Below are 22,746 nucleotides of genomic sequence, written 5' to 3' on the forward strand. Positions count from 1 at the left end.
AACACTTAAAAGTTTGAAAAATCACATACCAATGGTATACGACAGCACATGTTCTATGTGGTGGCCATCCCGTCTAAACCATAATCCTAAACGCCGTATCCATTCCGACTGCACACGCAGAAGAAAGTCTGGTGAAATGTGGTCAATCATTACAAGATGTCCATATCAAGGAATCCCTTATGGTTAGACAAAAGTTGGCGAGTTTTGTCAGGCAAAACACCTACCTCAGGAAGGGTACCCTCCTCTTTTCTCAGCACAAGCTTGAGACTGGTCATGGCGGAATTAACAGTTGAACAGGTGATATAGTTCGTGTGTTCTCTACTGGGATGTACTTACCTCGGGCTCTGCCCTTCTGAATGAGCCGAAATGTGATACCTTGAAACCATCCGTGGTTGCAGTAAATATGTTTTGTTTCAATCTGTCTTGACGGTTGGTTCCCTTGTCTTCGTTTACCATATGGCAGGTAACCCCATGTTACAAGTAGGAGAGTGGGATGTCATAAGTAGTGTAGCCCCATTTTGCAAGAAGACAGATTCTGAGTGTCTTCCAGTCTAGCGATGTAGCTAATGGAGACTGGACTAGCCAGCGTCTGCAATGTTGGTATCCGAACGTTATAAGGCAAGCAAACTTCCCACCAGCTGTTACAAGTATCAGCTACACAATCCCTTGGTGTGACTAATCCGGGCAGAGTCCAGAATCAGTGGTACGTGTTGGTCGCCACTGAGAGAAGACAACCACTTCTCTTCTGCCAAAGGCTTCCAAGCAATACGGCACCTCCTTCATTTACGGAAGAGGTACATCGTACTTTACCGGACCCTATGACTATAGAAGTGTCTGAATTCACAGACGTGGTCATTTGGGAATCAGCCAGAGCATCATCCCCCAATAATACCGTACTTTAAATTGAAATACGAAATGCTTGAGAAACTTAATATGTATACATTACATGAATATAGCATTTGTAAAATGATTATCTTCCTTTAATATGGCAGTTGAGCTATGTACATCCATGTCCAAAATGATTGTCGCATGTCTATAACTGTCTTCTTGTAAGAATATAATTTGATAATGATTTTGCAGGGTACTTTTAATACTGATACTATGTGTATAATCGAAAAATGTATATTTGTGGTAAATTTCATAGGAAAAGAATTATAAATACGAAAATTAAAATGAGTAAAACAAAATGTTGCTAAATGGACAAGAAAGTTTTATTTTCGTTTTATTGTTCTTATTTACTGCTCTTTTGACAAGAAATTTTCCTCATACCTGTCTTTCCTAATTATACACATACTAACATTATAAGAAATACTGGGCGAATTCGTTATCAAATATATTCCTACAACAACATATTTATAGACATGCGACAGTAATTTTGTACATGAGTGTACCTATCATTACTTTAGAAAGACAAATGCAAATACGTGATAATTACATGGAATTTATATACACTCAATTGAATCAGTAAAAATATAACGTTATTAAAACAGTTCACAGAGAGAATTGGAGGAATATAGGACGTAAGAGCAAGTGAGTCGTGGTACATGTTGAAATCTGCTTATGACGTTATTTTATGAAGGAAAAGTATGACAAAGACTACAATTCATTTATACTAATCTCATGACATAACACGAGGTCGTAGCATAATAATGAGGTTTCACAAGATTTCACTTAAATATAATGATCTCCATGAATTTATAACTAATAGGTTACTTTTGTTATTGAGTGCCAATTGATATATCATCTCGTGAGAAACATTACAGTACATTACAATTTAAAACAGTATTTCCTTCATTTTCTACAGTAGTTGTACAACATTACACATGTTTTCTTTCATGATGGTTACGTACAACACTTTCTGATCATTGGAAGTACTTTTTCGACTTTCGCTGAGGGAATTTTAATTAATTTAACGTTGAACAAAGTAGAATTTTAAATCAGAAATATTTCGTTACGGAGGACAATAATTATATTTCATGATGAGTCAGTTAGAATTCCTATAAAATTCATACAAAAATTTATCTGATGATTTATAAAAGAAAAACGAACAACGTAGTGGTTTCATTTGCCTTCCCTCTCTCTCTCACTTACTTTCCCACTGCTCAGACTTCCATATTTTACGAGCGATGGTAACTGATGACAGCTGTTGTCCTAGTGACGGAAACAAAGGCACTGAATTGAGGATGAGGAGAGCGCAATGTGAACAAGTTAAAAATTGTAAGTAGCTTGTGGCTTATTACAAATGAACAATGTACTTCTGTCGTAACTAGACAAAGGCAAGTTAGAGCTTTTACAGCTCTACTAGGAAATATTTACTACCAAATGACCATGTCTGTATTTAGACAGTCCACATAAGCCATTGAGTCTATTAATGTGCCGAGTAAATTTCTTGAACGACTTTACTGACAGAGAGCAGTGGTCACTACTCTTCTCTCAAATGGCGACCTACACATGCTATTTAGTCCTTCATGAAGTGCCCAGTACTACAACGCTACAACGTGTACATTGTATTTGTGTCCCCCATGTCTCATAATGTGTCCAATCTCGTATCCCGTCATTTGGAAATATTAATTATACTCGTCTTTTTCTCCTACCATTTCCAATACTCTCTCGTTTGATACTCCGTCCGCCCATCTTAATTTTGAACATTCTTCTGTAGCACCATGTTTCAAAGGCTTCCATGCTCCCGTTTTTCCTCTTCGGGAAACAATATAGACACTCATTTTAAAGCCAAGAAACGCAACGTTCTGATTTAGTTCTAGTTTCTTAATCGAATTTCTTGACTGGAGTTAGGCCAGTTTCTCAGTTCATATGTGATAATATTGTAATAAAAAACACTTTCATGTAGGCTATCATTTCTACCGTCTCTATTTTCTGATTATTCATCGTTAATCAAAGACGGAAAAAAATGTAATAGTTGAAGAAGAAAAAGAGTGAACTACAATATATGATAGGGCGACCATACGTCCTGTTTTAGGAGTGTCTCGGCCGTCCCGTCAGTAGATGAAAAGGAAAAAAGTAGTATTTGTTCATTTTATGCAAAGAAATAATAGTAACAGTAGTATTTGTCCATTTTATTCAAATGTAAGAGGTAAATAACAAACTCAGTACCTTTGCTCCTTGTGAAGGTATTAATAATTAATAACAGCAAAAAGGCAAGAATTGAACTGAAATTCCCTACATTAAACATGACCTATAGTTCGCAGTACTGCTCGAAAGGCAGCAGAGGTTTTAGCAGTTGCTTGTTTGTTTTTGAACTAATTTACGCAGTAACTTGTTTCCCATTTCTCTCTCTCTCTCTTTTTTTTTCTTTTTTTTAAGTAGGTACTTGTTCCTTTTCATCTGAAAATTTCATGGTCATCCTAATATGATGATCAATTTTTTTTTTTTTTTTTAATGAAACTATGTGTAATCCCACTAGAATCGAACTCTGTGTGTTGCCTTCAGTATAGTTTTTGAAGGTACCAATGTTGTGGAAGTAAGTAGTAAACTGTGAAATTTAAAAGATACATATAAAATTTTCAGACCTTGTGTATCTGGAACAGGCTTCTTTATTCCTTGTTTACTACAACTAGTTTATATTGTTTATTTGATACTTAAATGTAGATTATTTAAAATGCGGATATCATGTATTTTGGAAATAGAATTAATTATATTCCAATGTAAAAGTAATTATATTGGAAAGAAAGGAGATTGAAATAATTTACTTATATATTCACAGGGTCCATGTGGAAGAACCAATGATGATACTCCTGGATGTATTGAATCATTTGAACAATTAGTTACGAATCTCGTCAAAGAGAGTAATTTGAAAAATGAGAGCTCGAATGATGGACTTTCTGCATGTAAATATGCATCCAGCCCTTTGACTTCTATGGGGGAAAACTATAAGAATGTTTCACCTTTAAAAGTGTTAAATGGTAAACAGAATCCAAGCACCTGTGAATTGACCACTAGTACTTTGTTTGTTCCTGGAAGGCACGAAGCAGTAAACAATATAAAAGTCGAAGCGAGTGAAATAAGTTCTAGTAGAGAGAGTTATGGGTTGAATTTTTCTCATAGTGAGAGAGAAAATTCTGGTGTTTTTTATGATATTTTGAATGTATTACAGAACTCTATTAATTGTCTAAAACAGGAACCAGTGCCAAAAGGTACTTATAAGCAACCTAATGATAATAACAGTATACGCGTGGGAACAAGAATTGAAAATAACATTGCCTTAAAAGACGAAAATCAGACGTCTTGCTATCCAAAAGACATGTCTTCTGTAATACATGATAAATTTGTTGGTGATAGTAGTGAATCTCAAAAACTTACATCAAGTGAGGAAAAAAGTACGTTGTTGGAAATGCTTGATCGCGAAATTGGTAAAATTTCTGACGCTTTGCAAACAGAATTGCAAGACTTCTGTTCACCGATTAAAGAAAACGGAAGTAGTGAAAATAAACTAACTGCTATAGAACAAATAGGTAAATCAGGACATGTCTCTGAGGGGCAGGAGATGCCTGGAAACAGCAGCGAAAATAGTATTCAGGGGAATGCATTAGTAGGCAGGGGTACCAACACTGGGTAAGTATTATCCATTTAAAGTCTTTTAGTCATGTAGCAACAATAGATGATATTCATTCTTCAATATGGGGTTAGTACTTATTTATAATGATGATACTAAAGTAAATCTCAGACCATAGTCTTCGGTCGCAGAACGCGAATTGTTATTGAATGAATCTGCCGGAGAAATAGAACATCGCGTGTAAGTATATATATATTCTCGTAACGAGACATTTCTAGTTCTAGTTAAAGTTAACAGAAAGCAAATAAATATAATAAAAAATAAAAGGTCAATACAGTTACCTTATGAGGTAGGTCAATACTTATTAGTGTATTGAGTTTCTCCTCTTCAGACCATTTGGGCAACCAGTCATCACCTAGAATACCTGCTGCGCACAGCCCAACATCCTGGATTTTAGGTAATGTCCTTGCACTAAATCAGTATAACAGTCACGAGTTGCCATTCACTTCGAGCGGGTCCTCACCGTGTGATGAGGTCTATAGAAGTCAACCCAACACGCTAATGCCAAGATTCGGGGAACTACAACCGTTAGATAATCTAGTGGTTAGTTTAATAAGAATAGGTTACGTCATCGCCTATTCCAATCTACTTACGGCATCATAATTTCCATGTACTTTTACTACTTTAAATCTACCTTTATAGACATTGTTTTAAATCAAAGCACTATTTTAATTATACTTTTATTGAAGAAATTAACGTACCTGATTGATGCACATAGAGTAAGAAAATATTGATACAAACTTTGATGCCCCCAAAGTCCAATTCGCATGCGCGTTTGGTCATTTTACGTGTTACATATCCATAATCAATTTCGTGTTAACACCTTTTCACTTGGTTCATTGTAACGTTTGGAAAATTCTTAGATAATTTCTTCTTTAATGGCTTGTATGCAAAACTAACTTGATCTATTTTTGCAAACTTAGTATTAATCTCGGAGGTCATGCATAACGTGACAGTTCTTTGAAACAGTTTGGCGCACAATACTACCAAAAATAGCGTTTATACCGTTCTCAGTTTTTTTTTTTTTTTTTTTTTTTAAATAGCTGCTGGGTTTAGTGCTGTTAATTACGTCATATTAAACGTATATACTTTAATTCACTATAAAAACTTGACGAAATGAGTGTTATCTTTGTCTAAATACGATGCACTTAGCAGTACATTTATAACTTGCGTAATTTAAGAATTACAACACAAACTTTTGGGTAGAAGCAAGGGCGCCGATTCCTCTGTAAATTTGGGGGGCCCATTTAGATGCAGACGGCATATATATGAGGATTTTAAGACAAATTGCATTCAAATTGTGCCAAATATTGTATATTCACAAATACAATGAGGGGGCGGGGAACGTGCCCCCCCAGGATCGGCGCCCTTGGGTAGAAGAGTCATGATTTGTCATTAACGTTCCACGTCACCATGAGTTTTTCTTTTTGAAAGTTACTTTTCCTTTAGCAACACACACAGACATCATGACAACGAAGAACTCTCCACTACTGTCTTTTTTTTTTTTTTCTTTCTTAGTTTAACTTTCCGTTGTCAGGTGATAGTGTTATAGGAGAACAAAACATTACTGGAAAACGATGGATCCAAAGACTTCATAGGAATTCAATAAAGATCACTGAATTTTTCACTATGGTATATAGAATAAAATTTTTTTGCTCAAAATTTGAACAGTTATATACTATCACCTTATCATGAATGTATTCAGGTATGTAACCTGAGCGCTGTTTTATAGTTAGATATTCTCAGCCAGTACACTGCAGTTCAGTTGTAGTACACTTTTAGAATCAACGAAACCTACGTAATAGTATAAAACTGTGCGGTTGTCTTCTTAACGCCATTACTTTTGGCTTTTTGGGTTCACAGTATCATATTTATTAATTTAAGAGTCTTCCCAGTTGTCACATAATGCTGTATCAGCTCTGTATATTCTGATCTCTCATGTAAATCGAACCTTGAAGCACATACACTAGAGATAAGCAAGCTAATCATACGTCTGCATGGAATACTTTGTTTACATTGGCTTATAGGCTATATTTGTTATGTTCAGTGAGCTGCTCATTCCTTGCAAATTATACCACACATTTTTATCAATGTTGGCAGTTTTTCCTGTTGTGACAGGCTTCAGGTCGTCTAATGTACGGGGTTTATTCTGTCTGACCGGGGCGAATCGATGTCAAGGATTATACATTCCGAGAGCCTCCATGTGTGTTGTTCAACTTTTTTCACTTCCCAGTTTAGCGACATAACCTGATCTATCCATCTGTGACCGTTTCTTGTAGAGGTTTCTAAAATCCTAAGTATACGATAATCTTCGAACATTAGACAACCTGAAGCTTGCTACAACAGAAGAATTTACCAACACTAAAAGTTTCAAAGTGCTTTCTACGATTTCTGGAAGAGGATCCAAATGCGTATAGGAACAAATGGGGGCTTTTGAAGGGCATCATTTTTAAGACGAAGAATTATCATGGTAAGTAGAAATGGCATACAATAACCTCTTTCTCTATATGTGAAAATGGTAGTGCGTTATTATCATTTTAAAACCGTCCAACTCTTCTTCCCGACCCCGTACATGTGAAGTACGACATTCAGGTCTGTAAATTTGCAAGAGTATTTTTTAAACATTTTGTATGAGTAGTCTTCTATCGTCGCTTTTTTCTTTTTTCTTTTTCTTTCTTTTCTTTCTTTCTTCTTCTTCTTCTTTTTTTTAAGTGTTGGAAGAATATGAAGTCAGTTTTCGTAAGTTGCGGAGAACGAAAGAAATTAATGTGACAGTACAGCCAGGGCTATACGTTTTGTTGCTTTTATTTTTTCCATAACTTTGTTCAATATGATTATACCTCCTATTTTTATGTAGCATTGAACTCTAAATATGCACATAACAACGTTAACAAAACTGATTCAAATATTCAAGTTACCAGTAAGATCGAAGTAAATTATTTACTGCCGAAATTTATAACAACGATTTTCTGTAAAGTAGTCCTTTCCAATATTTTCTATTAAAAAAGAAATCTCCAGAAAACTAATTGAAATAACTATGAAGATAATAGTTCTAATTTGTGACAAGGTTGAGTACGTGCAGAAAGTATTTTAGTTATTCAAGGCTTAAAGTGCATTCCAAATGATCATATGTAAGATCGTTGTTACACACACACACACACACACATATATATATATATATATATATATATATATATATATATATATATATATATATATATATATATATATATATATATATATATATATATATATATATAACTGGGAAATACGTATAAAAAGCTGAAGAACCTAAATGAGAGAATTTTTCTAATTTTGTTAGTCTAAAATGTCGTCCACTCAAATTAATGAAATTCCAGTTTCAATTGTTTGAGATGATAACTCTGTGACTTTTGAGATACTCAGATCTCTTTTATTTATGTAACTGTATATTATGAATGCAAATGTTAAAGCATATAAGAGTCATATATCAAGTTGTCTAAAAAATATTGAGCCTTTTGAGGTCAAAATTGAGAATACATTTATTATGAATTGAAAAATAACATGATGAAACCACATATATATACCATTTTGTTCGGTGATTTTTTACTATTTTTCCAGCCACACTATAATCCCGTCGCTGTATGACTTCTGTGCTTTCTGATCAAAAAATTGTGGTGTTCACAGGTCACTTCTGAAACTTTAACACCATTCAGGGAGCGCTGCAAACATCGAAACAAACAGTAGTCTGACGTTATGAAGTCCGGGCTATGCGGTGGATGCATTAAAACCTTCCAGCCTCAATTTCTGATAGGTCGTTAAAGATGTTTGCAGTCTGGAATTGTCAACATAGTATACAATACCATTTGTGTAGACCAAATTCCGACCGTTTCTTTTGAACTGTAAGGTCATTCGTGCTAATTATCGATAGTAGAAGTCCAGGACTGTCGTTCTGCACGACGGCAAGCAGCTCGTGATGCACAATGAATGCCCTTCCAATCCACCAAACATATACCATAACCTTAGCGAGTGTCATGTGCTTTGCCATATACTGTGGAGTTTCTCCTCGCTTTGACTAGGATCTTTTTCGCATATTATTGTCGTAAGTTATCCACTTGTTGTCATTTTTAAGCAACCGCTTTAGAATTGGCTCAAGTTCGTTAAGTTTGAATAGAGATTCACAGATAGAAATTCGATTTTTTTTTTTTTTTAACAGATCATGTGACATTTGAACGTCAAGGATCTGCTTATAGCCATCTCTCTTCAAATGGTTTAACACTATTTGGCGATGTAAGTTTAGGTTAGTGGCAATGTCATGACTACTTACATAACGGTTCTGCTCGAGTTTTGCAATAATATCATCCGTTTTTGCTGTAATGGTCCTTACTGCGAGGAGCATCGTAGATATGGAAATTTCCATAACTGTATCGAAATAAAATTGTAAAATGTAGCGCAGTTTTGCAGGAAAGTTGTCAGTCAGTCTTATGGCATCTCACTATTAGAATTCGAACACTTCATATATCTACTATATTGAACTATCAAATGACATTAGGCCTGACACGCTGCGACTTACAAATCCTGAGATTTGGGATACGACGCCATCTTGTGTTTAAAAGGCTGAATGCTTCTTAGACAACGTGATATTAGAGAAAGTAAATTGTATTATTCAGACGGAGACACGGTGAATAAATTCCTTATGTTTTTCTCTCTTTTGAAATTTTATTGTACTTTGTACACACGCAACAGAAAATTGGTGTTCAAAGTTCTTTAAGTATGCCCTTATGAGAGACCATCATAACCCTCATTTCAATAGAGAGTGAAAATTATAATTATATTCGAGGGAAAATGCGTTAATGCCAACATCATTTAAGGTAGATAAGAAATACTGATTTGAGGACAAGAGTGAGGGTCAGGATAAATACCTGTTGGAATAAACTTCCGCGGGTATAAATATTCATTCGGGTCAGAATTGTAAGCATTTGAAGAGAAGCTGGAACATGAACGTCAAGGAAACCGTCACTTGAGCATAAGGCACCCAGATTCTCAATTCTTTTCAAATGAAATGAAATGTCTAGTTTAATGCCATATGCTTATGCCTTTTAGGCTAAAGGATAATTAATTAAGGTGAATGCTTGTGGAAGAATTTATGGAATGATAGTGTGAAAGGAAACGAGAGAATCCGGAGAAAACCACGAACATGATGTTGTCCACAACAAATTCATCTCCTAGGATCGACCTAGCAGTGACGGCGCTGCAGGAGGACGAAGAGGGGCGACCACCACCCCAGTATTTTTTTCTCGACCCTCCTTCACCCACAATTTTTCTATGCACAACCGGTGAATAATAATAATAATAATAATAATAATAATATGTGCAACCGATAATAATATTCAAAGCAAAACAAGTGTGGTTGCCTTGTCTCCTCAGAATTTTTCTTGCCCCCAATATTACGAACCTAGCGTCGCCACTGCGACCTGGGAACTCTTTCACCGGAGGTGAGGGCTGTATTAGTTATCCACTATGACATCCGTCAGTTTCTAAATAACTGATACTATCGAAATAATAAAAAAGATAGTATAGAATTCTGGTGTGGCAATCTTCTTCAAGAAAATTGTCTATTTCACTTAAACTTTTTCAAAAATTCGAATACTGCCACTTTTTTCGACACTGATGCTTTTGATTGAATAACAAATTCGTTGCCACTCGCCACGTATCGTCACCCCCTCACATTCCCGTATCACCTACGGAAATCGTATAATGATTGGATATAGCCCTCTGACGTAAAAAAAAAAAAAAAAAGAATGTTATTACTACCTTTGATTGGACATAGCCCTCTGACGTAAAAACAATGTTACTACTACCTTTTATCCAACATTTGTAGGTAGAATGAAAAGCTTGCTTTTCTTCTTTATTTTCCATTGTACAAGCTTTGCTTTAGTAGATTTAAATTCGATTCAAACTACTCGCTGAGCAAAACAATACGTTTGTTGTAAAAATGATTAACGTATAACAGTTTCGCCAACTATCCACTTGGCTTCATCAGATAGTATCAGGTTGGCAGCCCATGCCTGGTTATAGTGATTAGTATTATATTTGTATATAACTGGATTTTGATATTAAAAGGTCGTGAGAGAAAAGCCCAAATACCGTCAACTAATTTGCTATACCTACAGCCCAAGCAGGATATTTTTACATGGTACATGCGTCGGACTCAATCCGAACAGATTGAATTGCACACTCTCCTGCCGGGCGCTCTTTATATTAACCAAAAATTGAACTTATAGCTTACTAGATACATACCATAGACTGTGTTTTTGTTTCTCTTCTAAAATTATAAATTAAATTAATCTGTCAGAACTATTCCATAAACTAGATCCAGCAAGAATACAGATACAGAAAATATGCCCGAACAGGATTCTACACTACCTTTTAATATCCCACATATAACGAAGTACTCCGGACAAATAACCGAAAATCCCGATCATTTCTTAATGTTATTTGATTATTCGACACTACTCCAGTTACTCGAGAGAAAGTAGTAGTTACTTTCTATATACTTAGTACAGAATGCTGTAGAAGACAGTATATGTTAACGTGTGTAAGGTCACACTGGAGACGTCAGAAATGCAATTGATCCAGTACAATAATTTCTGCGTCACTGTTTTACGCGAAATAGGATTAGGAAAGACGAGAATTCTCATCTCGCCCAAAATGGCGTAAATTCTTATCTTGGAGATGTATGTTACTGAAAAAGCGTTAGTAGAGATGGGATTGAGTCAATTTAGGTATTTAACTAAACTACCGTGGTAACGAAAAAAATGAAAAAAATAAATAAACTTAAAAGAAAAATAACCGACTTCAAGAAAAGAATGCACTAAAAAGCAGAAAACAAAAACTTAAAAAGGAAAAAAATATTAACGTACTAGAACAAAAACGCTGAAAAATACGAAATAATTAAAGTATTAGAAAGCAGATAGTAATAAAGCATTTACAAACACCAAATAATTCAGTACCATTATATATAAAAATTCGGAAGTCTATGCCAAGCCAAACAAATCGATGCCTCATAAAATCTCCATCCAAAGTAATTTTATATTTGTTTGGCTTGGCACAGACTTCATTTTTTTTTTAATAGATCATAGTAACGAATTAATTTGCGGTTTATTATTATATGCTTTTTAGCGCATTTATTTTCTACCTTTTAGAACTTTCGTTGAAGTCTGTTAATGTGTATATATATATTTTTAAAGAAGTTTTCATATCCATATTTCTATTACCATATTCTTTTACAATTATTCATCATTTATCACAACATAGTGTTTACGTAATATAATAATATTTAAAGAATTTCTTTGTTATAAATCTTACTAGTATTATGAATTCTGTTTATTTAAACAAAGTTTAAATACAAATCTCAAACTTTTTAAAATATTGTAAACACTATCGAGTATTTTGCTACCCATGAGACGGCATAATAGTCTGCGGGGAACTGGAGGGAAAATATTGTAAAATTCTCTTAAGTAGAACTAAGGTAGGAGTCGTTTTCTCCCACTGCCAAATCTTATCACAAAATTCCGTTCTAAAACAGTATAATGCAAAATAAGTACAAATTCTCTAATGTTTGGGTGGGAATAGGCGTCCCTTAGATCTGACTATCGTGGGAAGGATTTCTCACAAAGCAAGCTAACTGATTAGGGGTATTACACTCAATTCTCTAAACACCACTGCAAGCTAAGCGGGCAAGGTCTACAACGAAGCTCCACTGAAAGCTGGATGGTTCTGTGATAAGAAATCCCTCTGGAACATGCCTAAATAGCAGTTATGTTTAGCTTAATTTCATCTATCCCTTTGGTCATTCTGAGACCGATAGATGACTAGATTTTGGGGTACTTTCTCCACCACCAGCAATTTACGCTGGAATATGAAAGTAAATTTCATCTGAAAGATAACTCTACAACTAAAGCATGTGGGAAATGTAGCTCATAGGTATTTAGAAATCATAACTCGTACACAAATTTGCATTTTTAAAAGTGCAGCAGATAAGGAAAGGTAAAATTAGAATATTAACGATAAGTCTGGCGTAGTCACTTGATGTTTCGACGTATTTACTGTACCTTCATCAATGGTTAAAACTCCATTCTCGCCTCTCTCTTGTTGGTTGCTCTTCTCACAACTCCAAACGAAGTACCCCGAGAAACACCCACCATCCAGTTTTGTTTCCCGGACTGAGGCCTCAAACCACACCTGATTTCCTCAATACCAAATATGGTCACTCCATAACTCACGTCCTCATTACACCGTGTTCGTGACGTCACATAAGTCAAAACGTTTGAGAGTCGAAGACCTCACACGCTGGGGAATTCATCTCCAAATCCTGAGTTGTACTTTCTGAGGAATTCTAAGTGCGAAGTTAAACCTCAGCGAAAAGTAGAAAACACAAAATACACACTTAACAATAATCGTCGACGTAGTTACCAGAAGGCAATCCATTGAGTCAGCTAGAGAAGAGCTAACTGGGCGCTCGAAATGTTTACAAATAAGTAGAATGTGAGCAATGTCCTCAAACGCAGACTAGTGACACTGCCAAGAAATGGAAACGTAGCCAGACACAGTAGAAAGTTGATAAATTGCACAAAGGTAAGAAAACAAACAAGGGTATTGACTTTATGAGGTTAAAGGAATCTGCTATTGCACTTATTTTTAATAAAACACAAAGGTATACAAAAATGCTTCTAGGAAGCTTGAGACAACATAATTGAACTTTCCGAGGAAAGAAAAAATAATAATAATCCAGCGAACAGCCGTGTGCACCAACGAAGTTTAAACGAGCGTTCACTTAAACGCGTTCAACATTAAACTTTCAAGTTTAAACGTGGTTCCCGGACTTTCGTTGCACCATTGAAAATCGAAGTTCAGTAAACCTCGCTTAAGTAAACTTCGGTCAATTTGTAAAATCGAATCTGATTTTTTGTCATCTTTTGTCTCTAACCTTCGTTTAACAAAGTAACAAATGAAGAAAGCATACCGCGTGCCGGCGTTCTCGACTCTCGAGATTGTGTGCATCTCGACTGAATACATCATCAAAGAATGGACTAATAAATTATACCTGTAATAAAATAAGCGAGTAATACTTCGTGTTGCAATATTGGTAGTAGATTTTAGATTAGATTGTAGCGTGTAGTGTTACTATACGAATCCATAGTATAAGTAGTAGTACTAGTAATAGTAGGAAAGGGTTGGAGCTCCCGCAGGGTTTGTTGTGTTCTGTTCTCGGTGCAGTTTTACTATACGGATACACAGATTGCAAAATGTATAGAGAAATATGGACAAGTCTTTAATTTTCCCATTTTATGTCGAGAACAGAACCCAACTAAACCCTGCGGGGCTTCTGACTCGTTCCTACCACTACTTATACTATGGATACGTACAGTAAAACTACACGTTGTTCTCGACATAAAATGGACAGATTAAAGACGTCTGCAAGTTTTTCCATATATTTTATAATTGTGGATACGTAGCCCCTATAGTAAAACTGCACCATGATAATTCACTAAACTTATAACAAAGAAGAAATATAACGTGGATCTATATGGACCAGTGGTGATTTCATGAATTGACCGGGGGGTAACCTCTCCCCGTGAACCATGAAATTCCCTCGTGACCATATATCCTATCATCCTCAATGTAGATTCCTAGTACATTTCATCCCCAGTATATTAAAATTCGCCACCACTAGAAAATTAAAAAAAAAAAAAAAAAAAAAACTGGAATCCACTGAGGAGAAAAATTGATTCAACAGTTATTCATATTTCATCATGAAAAACGTTATTCTAATGCCTTCTACATCCTTTTCCCTGTTTGCGTATGCCTACAATTCCTAGTTAGCGTAGGTAAAGTTGAGGAGCGCTACCATTTATTCTGTCCATTTATGATCTAACGACTTCTGCATTTTTAGTTTCTCACCTGTCCACCAGCTACGCACACATTTATAATATGCTTGCAAACTTATATGTTATAAATACAATAAGTGCAAAAACCACGCACGAATCTATGCTAAATGGCCAAATCAACCTAAGTTTGTATCTATTCCGATTCGAAGCAAGGCACAATTTGAGGGATCGCTCGTGATTTTGTCCGCGAAAGCAGGCACATTAGCGATGGTGGTGTATGCGTAAGGAAAGACAAGTGTGGAAAATATTAACCTCCTGTTTTGCGGTGCAATTTCTCTCAAAAAAAAAAAAAAAAAAAAAAAAAAATCGCTATACGTGTTAGTAATCTCTGATTATAGAAACAGCGTAAAAATGTATGGTTCATAATTATGCAATTATAATATAAAACTTGCTTGTAGTGATCACCTACTAGAGATTGGTACGTAATTTTTGTACTAATTTGTTGATTACTCGAGCAGACTGCTCTACCAAATTTTGACGCTTTTTTACATTTTCAGGTTAGATTAGAGCTTTTTTTTTAAGCAGAGCAAGTACTAAATGAAGAGCTCCATTACTACTTGGGAATTGACTAGGATGGCTCAGTAACGTATAAATAAAGTGTGGGCGTATAGCATAAAAACTACTGTGTATAAAACACAAACCAAGTTATGCTAGGTGGCCACTAAAAAGCACGAATGCTATCTAACCGAGTTAGAGTAGGAGCGCAGTAGGGAGGCCCGAGCGGTTGCGTCCATAGAGAGCAGGCGCGCCAGCGGCGGGGTATACACATAAACGAGGACAGTGAAAGAGCACACTTACACATACAATAATTTCTTTATCACTAATAATTAACATCAATATGCTGTGATAGATGGTAATTACTTATATTCACACTTTAAACTTTTCATGAAAAATATTTCACGTCGTTTTTTACCTATAAATTTTCTATTTGGTAGAACTGTCTGCTGGAGTGAACCCTTAATTTGCTGGGGTGAACCCGTAAGAGGTTCAAAAATAGCTTGTGAAGTTTGGTGCGTAGTTTTGAGACGTGTGGCTTTCACTATAGTGCTAAGTTTCTATGTGTCTTATACAATTGTACGCAATTGTTTGATAACACTCTAGGAATAACTGGATAATGAGTTTTACGAGGAATAACTGGATAAGTTGTAAGCTGTTTGCATGGAATTTTGACAGAAAATACTGTATTTATTGACATAACTTGTATGCCCTCCTAACGTTAACCTTTACTGGAAAATTGTTTAGAAAATTCATTGTCGAAAATGCTGAGCTGATTTTGTCACACACACACACACACACACACAAAAAAAAAAAAAAAAAAAAAAAAAAAAAAAAAAACGCACAGTATATGTAGTTCATTTCTAGTAAATTCTCTATTGTAAAGCTACAGCCTCGCAGGTTTTCTAGCTACATATCCCCCTTATTTCTTTTTGCTAGTTAACAGACTTTACCTGAAAATTAAAAAAAAGAACTGTATTGCTAAAACTTCAGAACATTTATTTCATTTTATTGATATACATTGTATCTAGCAAAAAATAATGAAACCACGAGCAGAAAATTTCTCCGATCACGAGGATTGTAATTTCATTAGTGGAAAAATGCAAAGACATTATTGAATGTAAACAGACTGACTTGGATCAACGAAGTTTAAACCCCCAAATTCGGCCGTTCAAGCTAAAGCCAAGTTCATCCACCATTTGACCGAGACTTATCCTTGAACGTTGTTGGTGCAACAGACATTTTCAATGAACTTGGCTATGATCCTCGTTCAAGAGTTGAACTTCGTTGGTGCACACGGCCGGAAGTAGATGTCGTGAATCCAAAAGTCCGTTGATGGAATCGAACCAGGGACCTCCGACGTATAGTATCGTAACACCTCAATGCTCTACTGCAAACAGAGAGAAGTAAGGCTACCGACAAGGCTCTACTGGAAGCCAAGCGGGAATGAAGGCCTAGAGCTCCACTACATGCCAAGCGGGAATGAAGGCCTAGAGCTCCACTACATGCCAAGCGGGAATGAAGGCCTAGAGCTCCACTACATGCCAAGCGGGAATGAAGCCTAGAGTTCCACTACATGCCAAGCGGGAATGAAGGCCTAGAGCTTCACTAATGCCAAGCGGGAATGAAGGCCTAGAGCTCCACTACATGCCAAGCGAGAATGAAGGCCTAGAGCTCCACTACATGCCAAGCGGAAATGAAGGCCTAGAGCTCCACTGCATGCCAAGCGGGAATGAAGGCCTAGAGCTTCACTGCATGCCAAGCGGGAATGAAAGCCTAGAGTTCCACTGCAGCCGACAAAGAGAATTTGACCATCCAGGAACTGATAGTAGTCGGTGTAATCCTATTGGTATTATAGCTGCTTCAGTGTGGCAGTGGCACTCGTGGTCCTTCGTCGTCACATGACCAATGGTGTCGGTGGTCTTCCTGTCATCTGTCACTGTAGTAATTCGTAGTAGGACGCACATGGCTGATGTTTATAAATGTTAGCATGCATTGGTTGTTTGTAAACAGAGGCATGTGCGGGATATTACATTATTGAATTTTATACAGCTTTAATATACTTCCGTTAAATTTCGAGTTCTAGAATCACGAATGAGACAAGGCGAAGTCATGAGTAATCATCAATAATAGAACATTTAGTAAACAAACACCTTTATATGTATAGAGCTTCCTTTCGTAATACAATGATGTAATTTTAAACTGAAATCTCATTTATTATTAAGTGTATATTATCTTTCAGAATTGAAGACAAACTTCCAGAAATATGTTCCTGGAGAGAAGGTTGTACTGTATGTGGAGAGAAGTTTCAAGAACTTAGATATTGGAGGAAGCATATGTTGAAGAAGCATAATATGGAGGGATTTAAATGCCCACATTGTCCTAAGAGTTTCTCTGAAAGTTATCTTTTGAATCGACATTTGACTGTACATTCAGATTCACGTACCAGAGATTTTGCTTGCAGAATTTGTGACAAATCATTTTTGTCGGAAAAAGTTCTAGGTAGTCATATTCGGTATGTTCATAAAAAAGACGAAAACAGTGTGAAATGTGAAGTGTGTAATATGAAGATACTAAGGATCAGATTGAAACATCATATGGAAGAACATGAAGGAATTGCAAAGTATAGTTGTCCTGAATGTAACAGAAACTTCGTTTCACGTAGAAAATTGTCTGATCATATACGCAATCATAACCGAACTTTCATTTCTTGCAAAGTTTGTGGAATAGATGTAAGAAAACGATTTTTATCAACACATATGAAGAACCACACAAAATCAAAAGAATGCAAAGAATGTGAAGTTTGTGGTGCAAAGCTGTCCAGGATTGCTACTCTTCAACTTCATATGAGAACCCACACAGGTGAACAGCCATTTGTATGTGAGATCTGTGGTCGAAAGTTTGCTCGTGACTACAATTTGACAACACACCTGAAACTGCACAAAGGAGTTCGTAAACTTGTGTGTGCTTTATGTGGAAAGAGATTTGCTCAGAAGTGGAATTTGCGAACACATATGAGGTCATGTCAGAAGAATTCTATTGTAGCAGTAAAGTCTTGATACGTGTGGACACTATTGTAGTTATGTTAGCATTGAAACATAATTAATGAAAGATGATATTTCTCGTGTTTGCTAATGATAATTTTGGCAGATCCACTGTGTGGAAAATTTCAGAAATATTAATTATTAAAGAGAAAGGGAACGTTACATTCTTGAAATGGTTTTACACATTATGTTCTGTATACTGACAGCAATGAATGTAGAGCCCATACAATTGTCATACAACGCAAACTATGCATTATTTTCTTTTTGTCATTTCATTAGTGTTGATAAGCAATGTTGTGGCGAATTGTTTCCTGAAATAATGACTTGCCGTTCGAAGTGGTATAGCACCAGTGTTGAAGGTAAATGACTTTCTGTATTGCTTTCTGCTCAAGATTATGGATTAGAGACAAAAGAAGTTGTAATTTGTTTATAAAAATGTAACACAGCTTTGGAATGTAGTACATTAGATCATATATATATTACAACGATATTACACGGAACGAGTGACAACCTAATACCTTAGACCTCTCGACTATGCCAGCTATCTGAAGTAGTGTGTATATTTTGTTTGATTAGTACTTGTGTGATTGAGGTACTTTATTATTATTATTATTATTATTATTATTATTATTATTATTATTATTATTATTATTATTATTATTTAGTAACTCTATAATGAACATTTTGGTGAAGTTTGATACGCTAAGTATAATTTTCAGTTAGAGTACAGAATTTAATTAGTATGTTCAGAGATGATCTGTTGTGAGTCTCGCGTCATGGTCGTCAGTGGTCCAAAGAATTAAAAAGGACGTCACTTGAATGCAAGGCATTAATATTATTATCTTCTCTAGTCAAAAGAGAAGAAAATTATGCGATCCGCAAGAAGACGAAAAAATGTGCGTATCAAACTCAGCTTACTACATTCCCTCCTCTTCAATGTCGAAATATATGAAATTTGCATGAATAGCATGCCAGTCATAGCACTGATCACAAGGAGAAATATCTAGAGGTACCCAGTTATTTAAACGTTCTCTCGGACATCCTTGTGCATCCTTGTTCAGTATGGTTTAATGCTATCAAGAATTCGTTACGTAATTATGTTGATCTTAAGCGTGCTTTTTCGGAAAACTTCGACAACGATTTCATATTGGCCAAAAGAGATTCATAGATCCAGAATTGTAAATTTGATCCCAAAATTGCTTAAAGTGTTCCTGAATTCATAGTATCTGCATACAGTGATTTGAAATTATCCAGTGTTTGTCAAGCAGATACAGTAGTAATAATATCGTTTATTCGATCTTTTTACTGTCAAGTAGTAGCTTTTGGTTGGGAAATAGTTTGTTAATTATGCACGTACTAGCAGGATGTTTACTTGTCTGGAAAAGTCAAAGAACCTGAAAAAGTCAGGGAATTTGTAAATTTTAGAGCAATGGAATTTTCTATATATTCTGAAAATTTTAATGTTAGGTTAAATTTATGTTGCAAAATACTAAAAATTTAATAAATATTTCGTGAAAACAAAAGCAGTCTTAAAGCAATCGTCTTTCCTGTTTTCAGTCTCTTTTTGTTAAAGAAATTTACTTGAGTCTACTTTTCCACTATAACTCATTCATGTATCCTCGGCTTATAGTGACGTTTTTAACGCCCATATAATTTCTGAAAGCTAAAAATACTTTACGAACGAGTTTGTAGCCATAGGAGGCAATCCAAATGAAATCAACCAATTTCCAGGTCAAAGGTTGCTGTCAAATTTATTTTTTAATTTCTTACCTAAGATTGTACCACATTCAGGGAGTTTAAAACGGATATTCATTTATTTTTTAGCCGCGCAGGTTTGTTTGTAGCGGCCATTTTGTATAGGCACGTGCGCGTATTTTGCACTTTTCAGAGGATTCCGTTAAACGCTGTAACTTGTTAGGTTTTAAAGATAACGAGTTCAAACCAAAACCATATGAAAGATAATGGAATGGACAACATGCTATGTTCTGTGCACATTGAGACGTACTTAGAATGTAGATAAGTAATGCTCTGAACATCAAAGTTGGAAACGTGGAAATGGCCATTTTGGAATGTACAATTTGAAACAAAATAAATAAGACTCACCGTCAATTTTTTGTCTACGTAGAGACTAGATAATGGACAACGTCCCAAACGAGTTTCAGACCTGAGAACCATATACTTGATTTTTGGAAATTTTTAAACATTCGCGAATTTTCGAAAATCGAGTATTTTCACCATCAAATATCTCAGGAAGGACACAAGTGAAAAATCTCAAATTTGCATAAAATAAACGATAGTTGTGCAGTAGTAACAAGTGGGGAAAATTGTATCATTGAGACTTACGTAGTGTCTGAGTTATAAGTTGTTGCAATGATGTGAAATTCGCGATTTTAACAGCTGAATAGATGTACAGGTTTTGTATTGATAGTATCTCAGGCATACAATTTATTTATGTTTCATCAGAAGAAGTGCAGTGAAACAGCAAGAAATTCGAGATTTGCTACTTGTAAAAGAATTATCAATAGCAGGTCGTATCATAGATTTTTAACTCTGACGCAAGCACAAATTAAATGTTATGAATACTCACAATTAGATGAATTTACTGATTGCAGTACTTCAGTACTTCCAGAACACATGTTGTCATGTGCACCTAATGATACCGTAGCCTCTATTTACGCCGCGAAATAGTGGATTGGGAGAATTGAAGAGATCAGTCAGGAAAATAACGATCTTTTTGTTCACTTTTTCCATTCCCATGGCCCAAGAATCTCTTTTAAACTGTACGAATGACTTGGGTGCCAATCACTAAGGTCTTTCGGAAACTCACACCCACAGAGTTCACAACTCCTATAGGTCGTACTTTCAATGTCAGTGCCAAACTCTGTTAGCGCAGAGTCAAATGTTTACAAATTAGTCAACTGTTTACCTCACTGCTGTCTTAACAGCAGTGCTATAGGCAGAAAAGAAATAACAGACGCGTTTCGTTTTTTGTACAAGATATGTTTCATAAATTTTGCACACTTTACCCATTTATTACCACTATCGTGTTATTTTGACTTTTCCTAAAAAGTTTATATCCATACCGTATGGCGCTTCATGATATAAAGACCCAGTGAAGAAAGAAAAAAAATATAGCTCAGAAACTACTCAAATCTTAGTGATACAATTTTACCTACTTGTTACTGCACAACTATCGTCTATTTTGTGCAAGTTTGAGATTTTTCACTTGCGTCCTCCCTGAGATATTTGGGTGAAAATACTCGATTTTCGAAAATTCGCAGTGTTTAAAAATTAACAAAAAATCAAGGATATGGTTCTCAGATCTGAAACTTGTTTGAGACGTTGTCTATTACCTAATGTCTATGTAGACAAAAAAATGGTTAGTCTTATTTATTTCGTTTCAAAATGGCCATTTCTAGGTTTCCAACCTCAATATTCAGAGCTTTTTTTCTTTCTTTCTTCTTTCTTTGACGTTCTAAAAATGTCTCAATGTGCACAGAACATAGAATGTTGTTCATTCCATTATTTTTCATATGGTTTTAGATTGAACTCATTATTTTTAAAACCTAAAAAGTTACAGCGTTTAATGAAATCCTCTGAAAAGTTCAAAATACGCTCAGGCGTCCATACAAAATGGTCGCTACGACAAAACCTGCGCGGCTAAAAGATAAATGAATATGCATTTTCAACTCCCTGAATGTGGTACTAACTTAGGGAAAAAAAAAAAAAAAAAAAAAAAAAAAAACTAGATGTCAGCAACCATCATTGGTCGATTTCATTTGGGTTGCCCCATAAGTGGTGAATGGACATCACAACTTTGTATTTAATGTTACTAAAATGTAACGTGGAAAATTTTCGCTTCAATCTGGAAAACTTGGAAGAGTCAGGTAATTTTGTTTCTTCCAAATAATAGACACTCTGACTGGGTTAATTTACAAAGCTGTAACAGTTACTGTAAGAAATTATGGCGAATAGATATAGAAGATTACCTGTTATCTATTAATTGGAAGCTAATGAATGTGCAGAATTCTTAAAAGATTATATAAAAGTTTATAAAAGCCTTTGGCTGTATGTAGAATGTAAAGATGATTAGAAGGAAAATGGATGAAGTTTAAACGAAGGACTCCGCAGATTCGTAAATATCAGTGAGATTACCCAGTTCTGTACTCCTCTTACCTTTACTAATGAATCTCGGCCACTGACGGACGCACACAATTAGATTTACCCAGTTAGTATATTCACAAGAATTTCCAACATTGGCGGCATTTGGTTTACGAATTTGTCTCACAACATCACAATGTTATCGCTGTTGGTTTTTCAACCATTTCTTATTTAGATTGAACGGCTATTGTCTTACCTATAAGGTATGACCAACTATGTATTGCTGAGAAATTTTTGGAAACTCGTAAAGTTTCGATACTGCTGGGTGTCATAGGATTCAGACGTACCATCAATCGAGAGACATTTGTTGGTTAATCCATCCAACAAGTTGTATGAAGAACTAAAGGAGTACTACACGCCAGAAATGAATACAGTTGCTGAACGCTATCTGTTCCATCTTTTACGTCAGAAACCAAGCCAAACTATTAGGCATTTCATAGTAGAGTTAAAATAACACTCCACATTTTGTGACTGTTCTTTCTGCTTTCACCACAACCACTTCGACCAGTCCGTGTTTAGTGCATGAATGATTCCATAAGACGCCAGC

General features: G+C 35.5%; 1 protein-coding gene across 8 annotated transcripts in view; it reads left to right on the forward strand.

The window, feature by feature from the left end:
* LOC145694672 (uncharacterized) overlaps positions 1 to 22,746 on the forward strand; it is a 176,380-nt gene that overhangs the window by 46,244 nt on the left and 107,390 nt on the right. For 7 of the 8 annotated variants that reach the window (XM_081771161.1, XM_081771163.1, XM_081771164.1 and 4 more), the window contains one exon: positions 3,722 to 4,569. In XM_081771161.1, the coding sequence (XP_081627287.1) occupies positions 3,722 to 4,569 (848 nt within the window). Of the gene's footprint in view, positions 1 to 3,721; positions 4,570 to 17,236; positions 18,398 to 22,746 lie in introns of all 8 variants that reach the window. The other variant, XR_014133040.1, reaches the window with a different exon arrangement.

This window comes from Thermobia domestica, chromosome 9 (assembly GCF_964235325.1).
Source record: "Thermobia domestica chromosome 9, izTheDome1.hap1.1, whole genome shotgun sequence".
In the NCBI taxonomy this organism is placed as follows: domain Eukaryota; kingdom Metazoa; phylum Arthropoda; class Insecta; order Zygentoma; family Lepismatidae; genus Thermobia; species Thermobia domestica.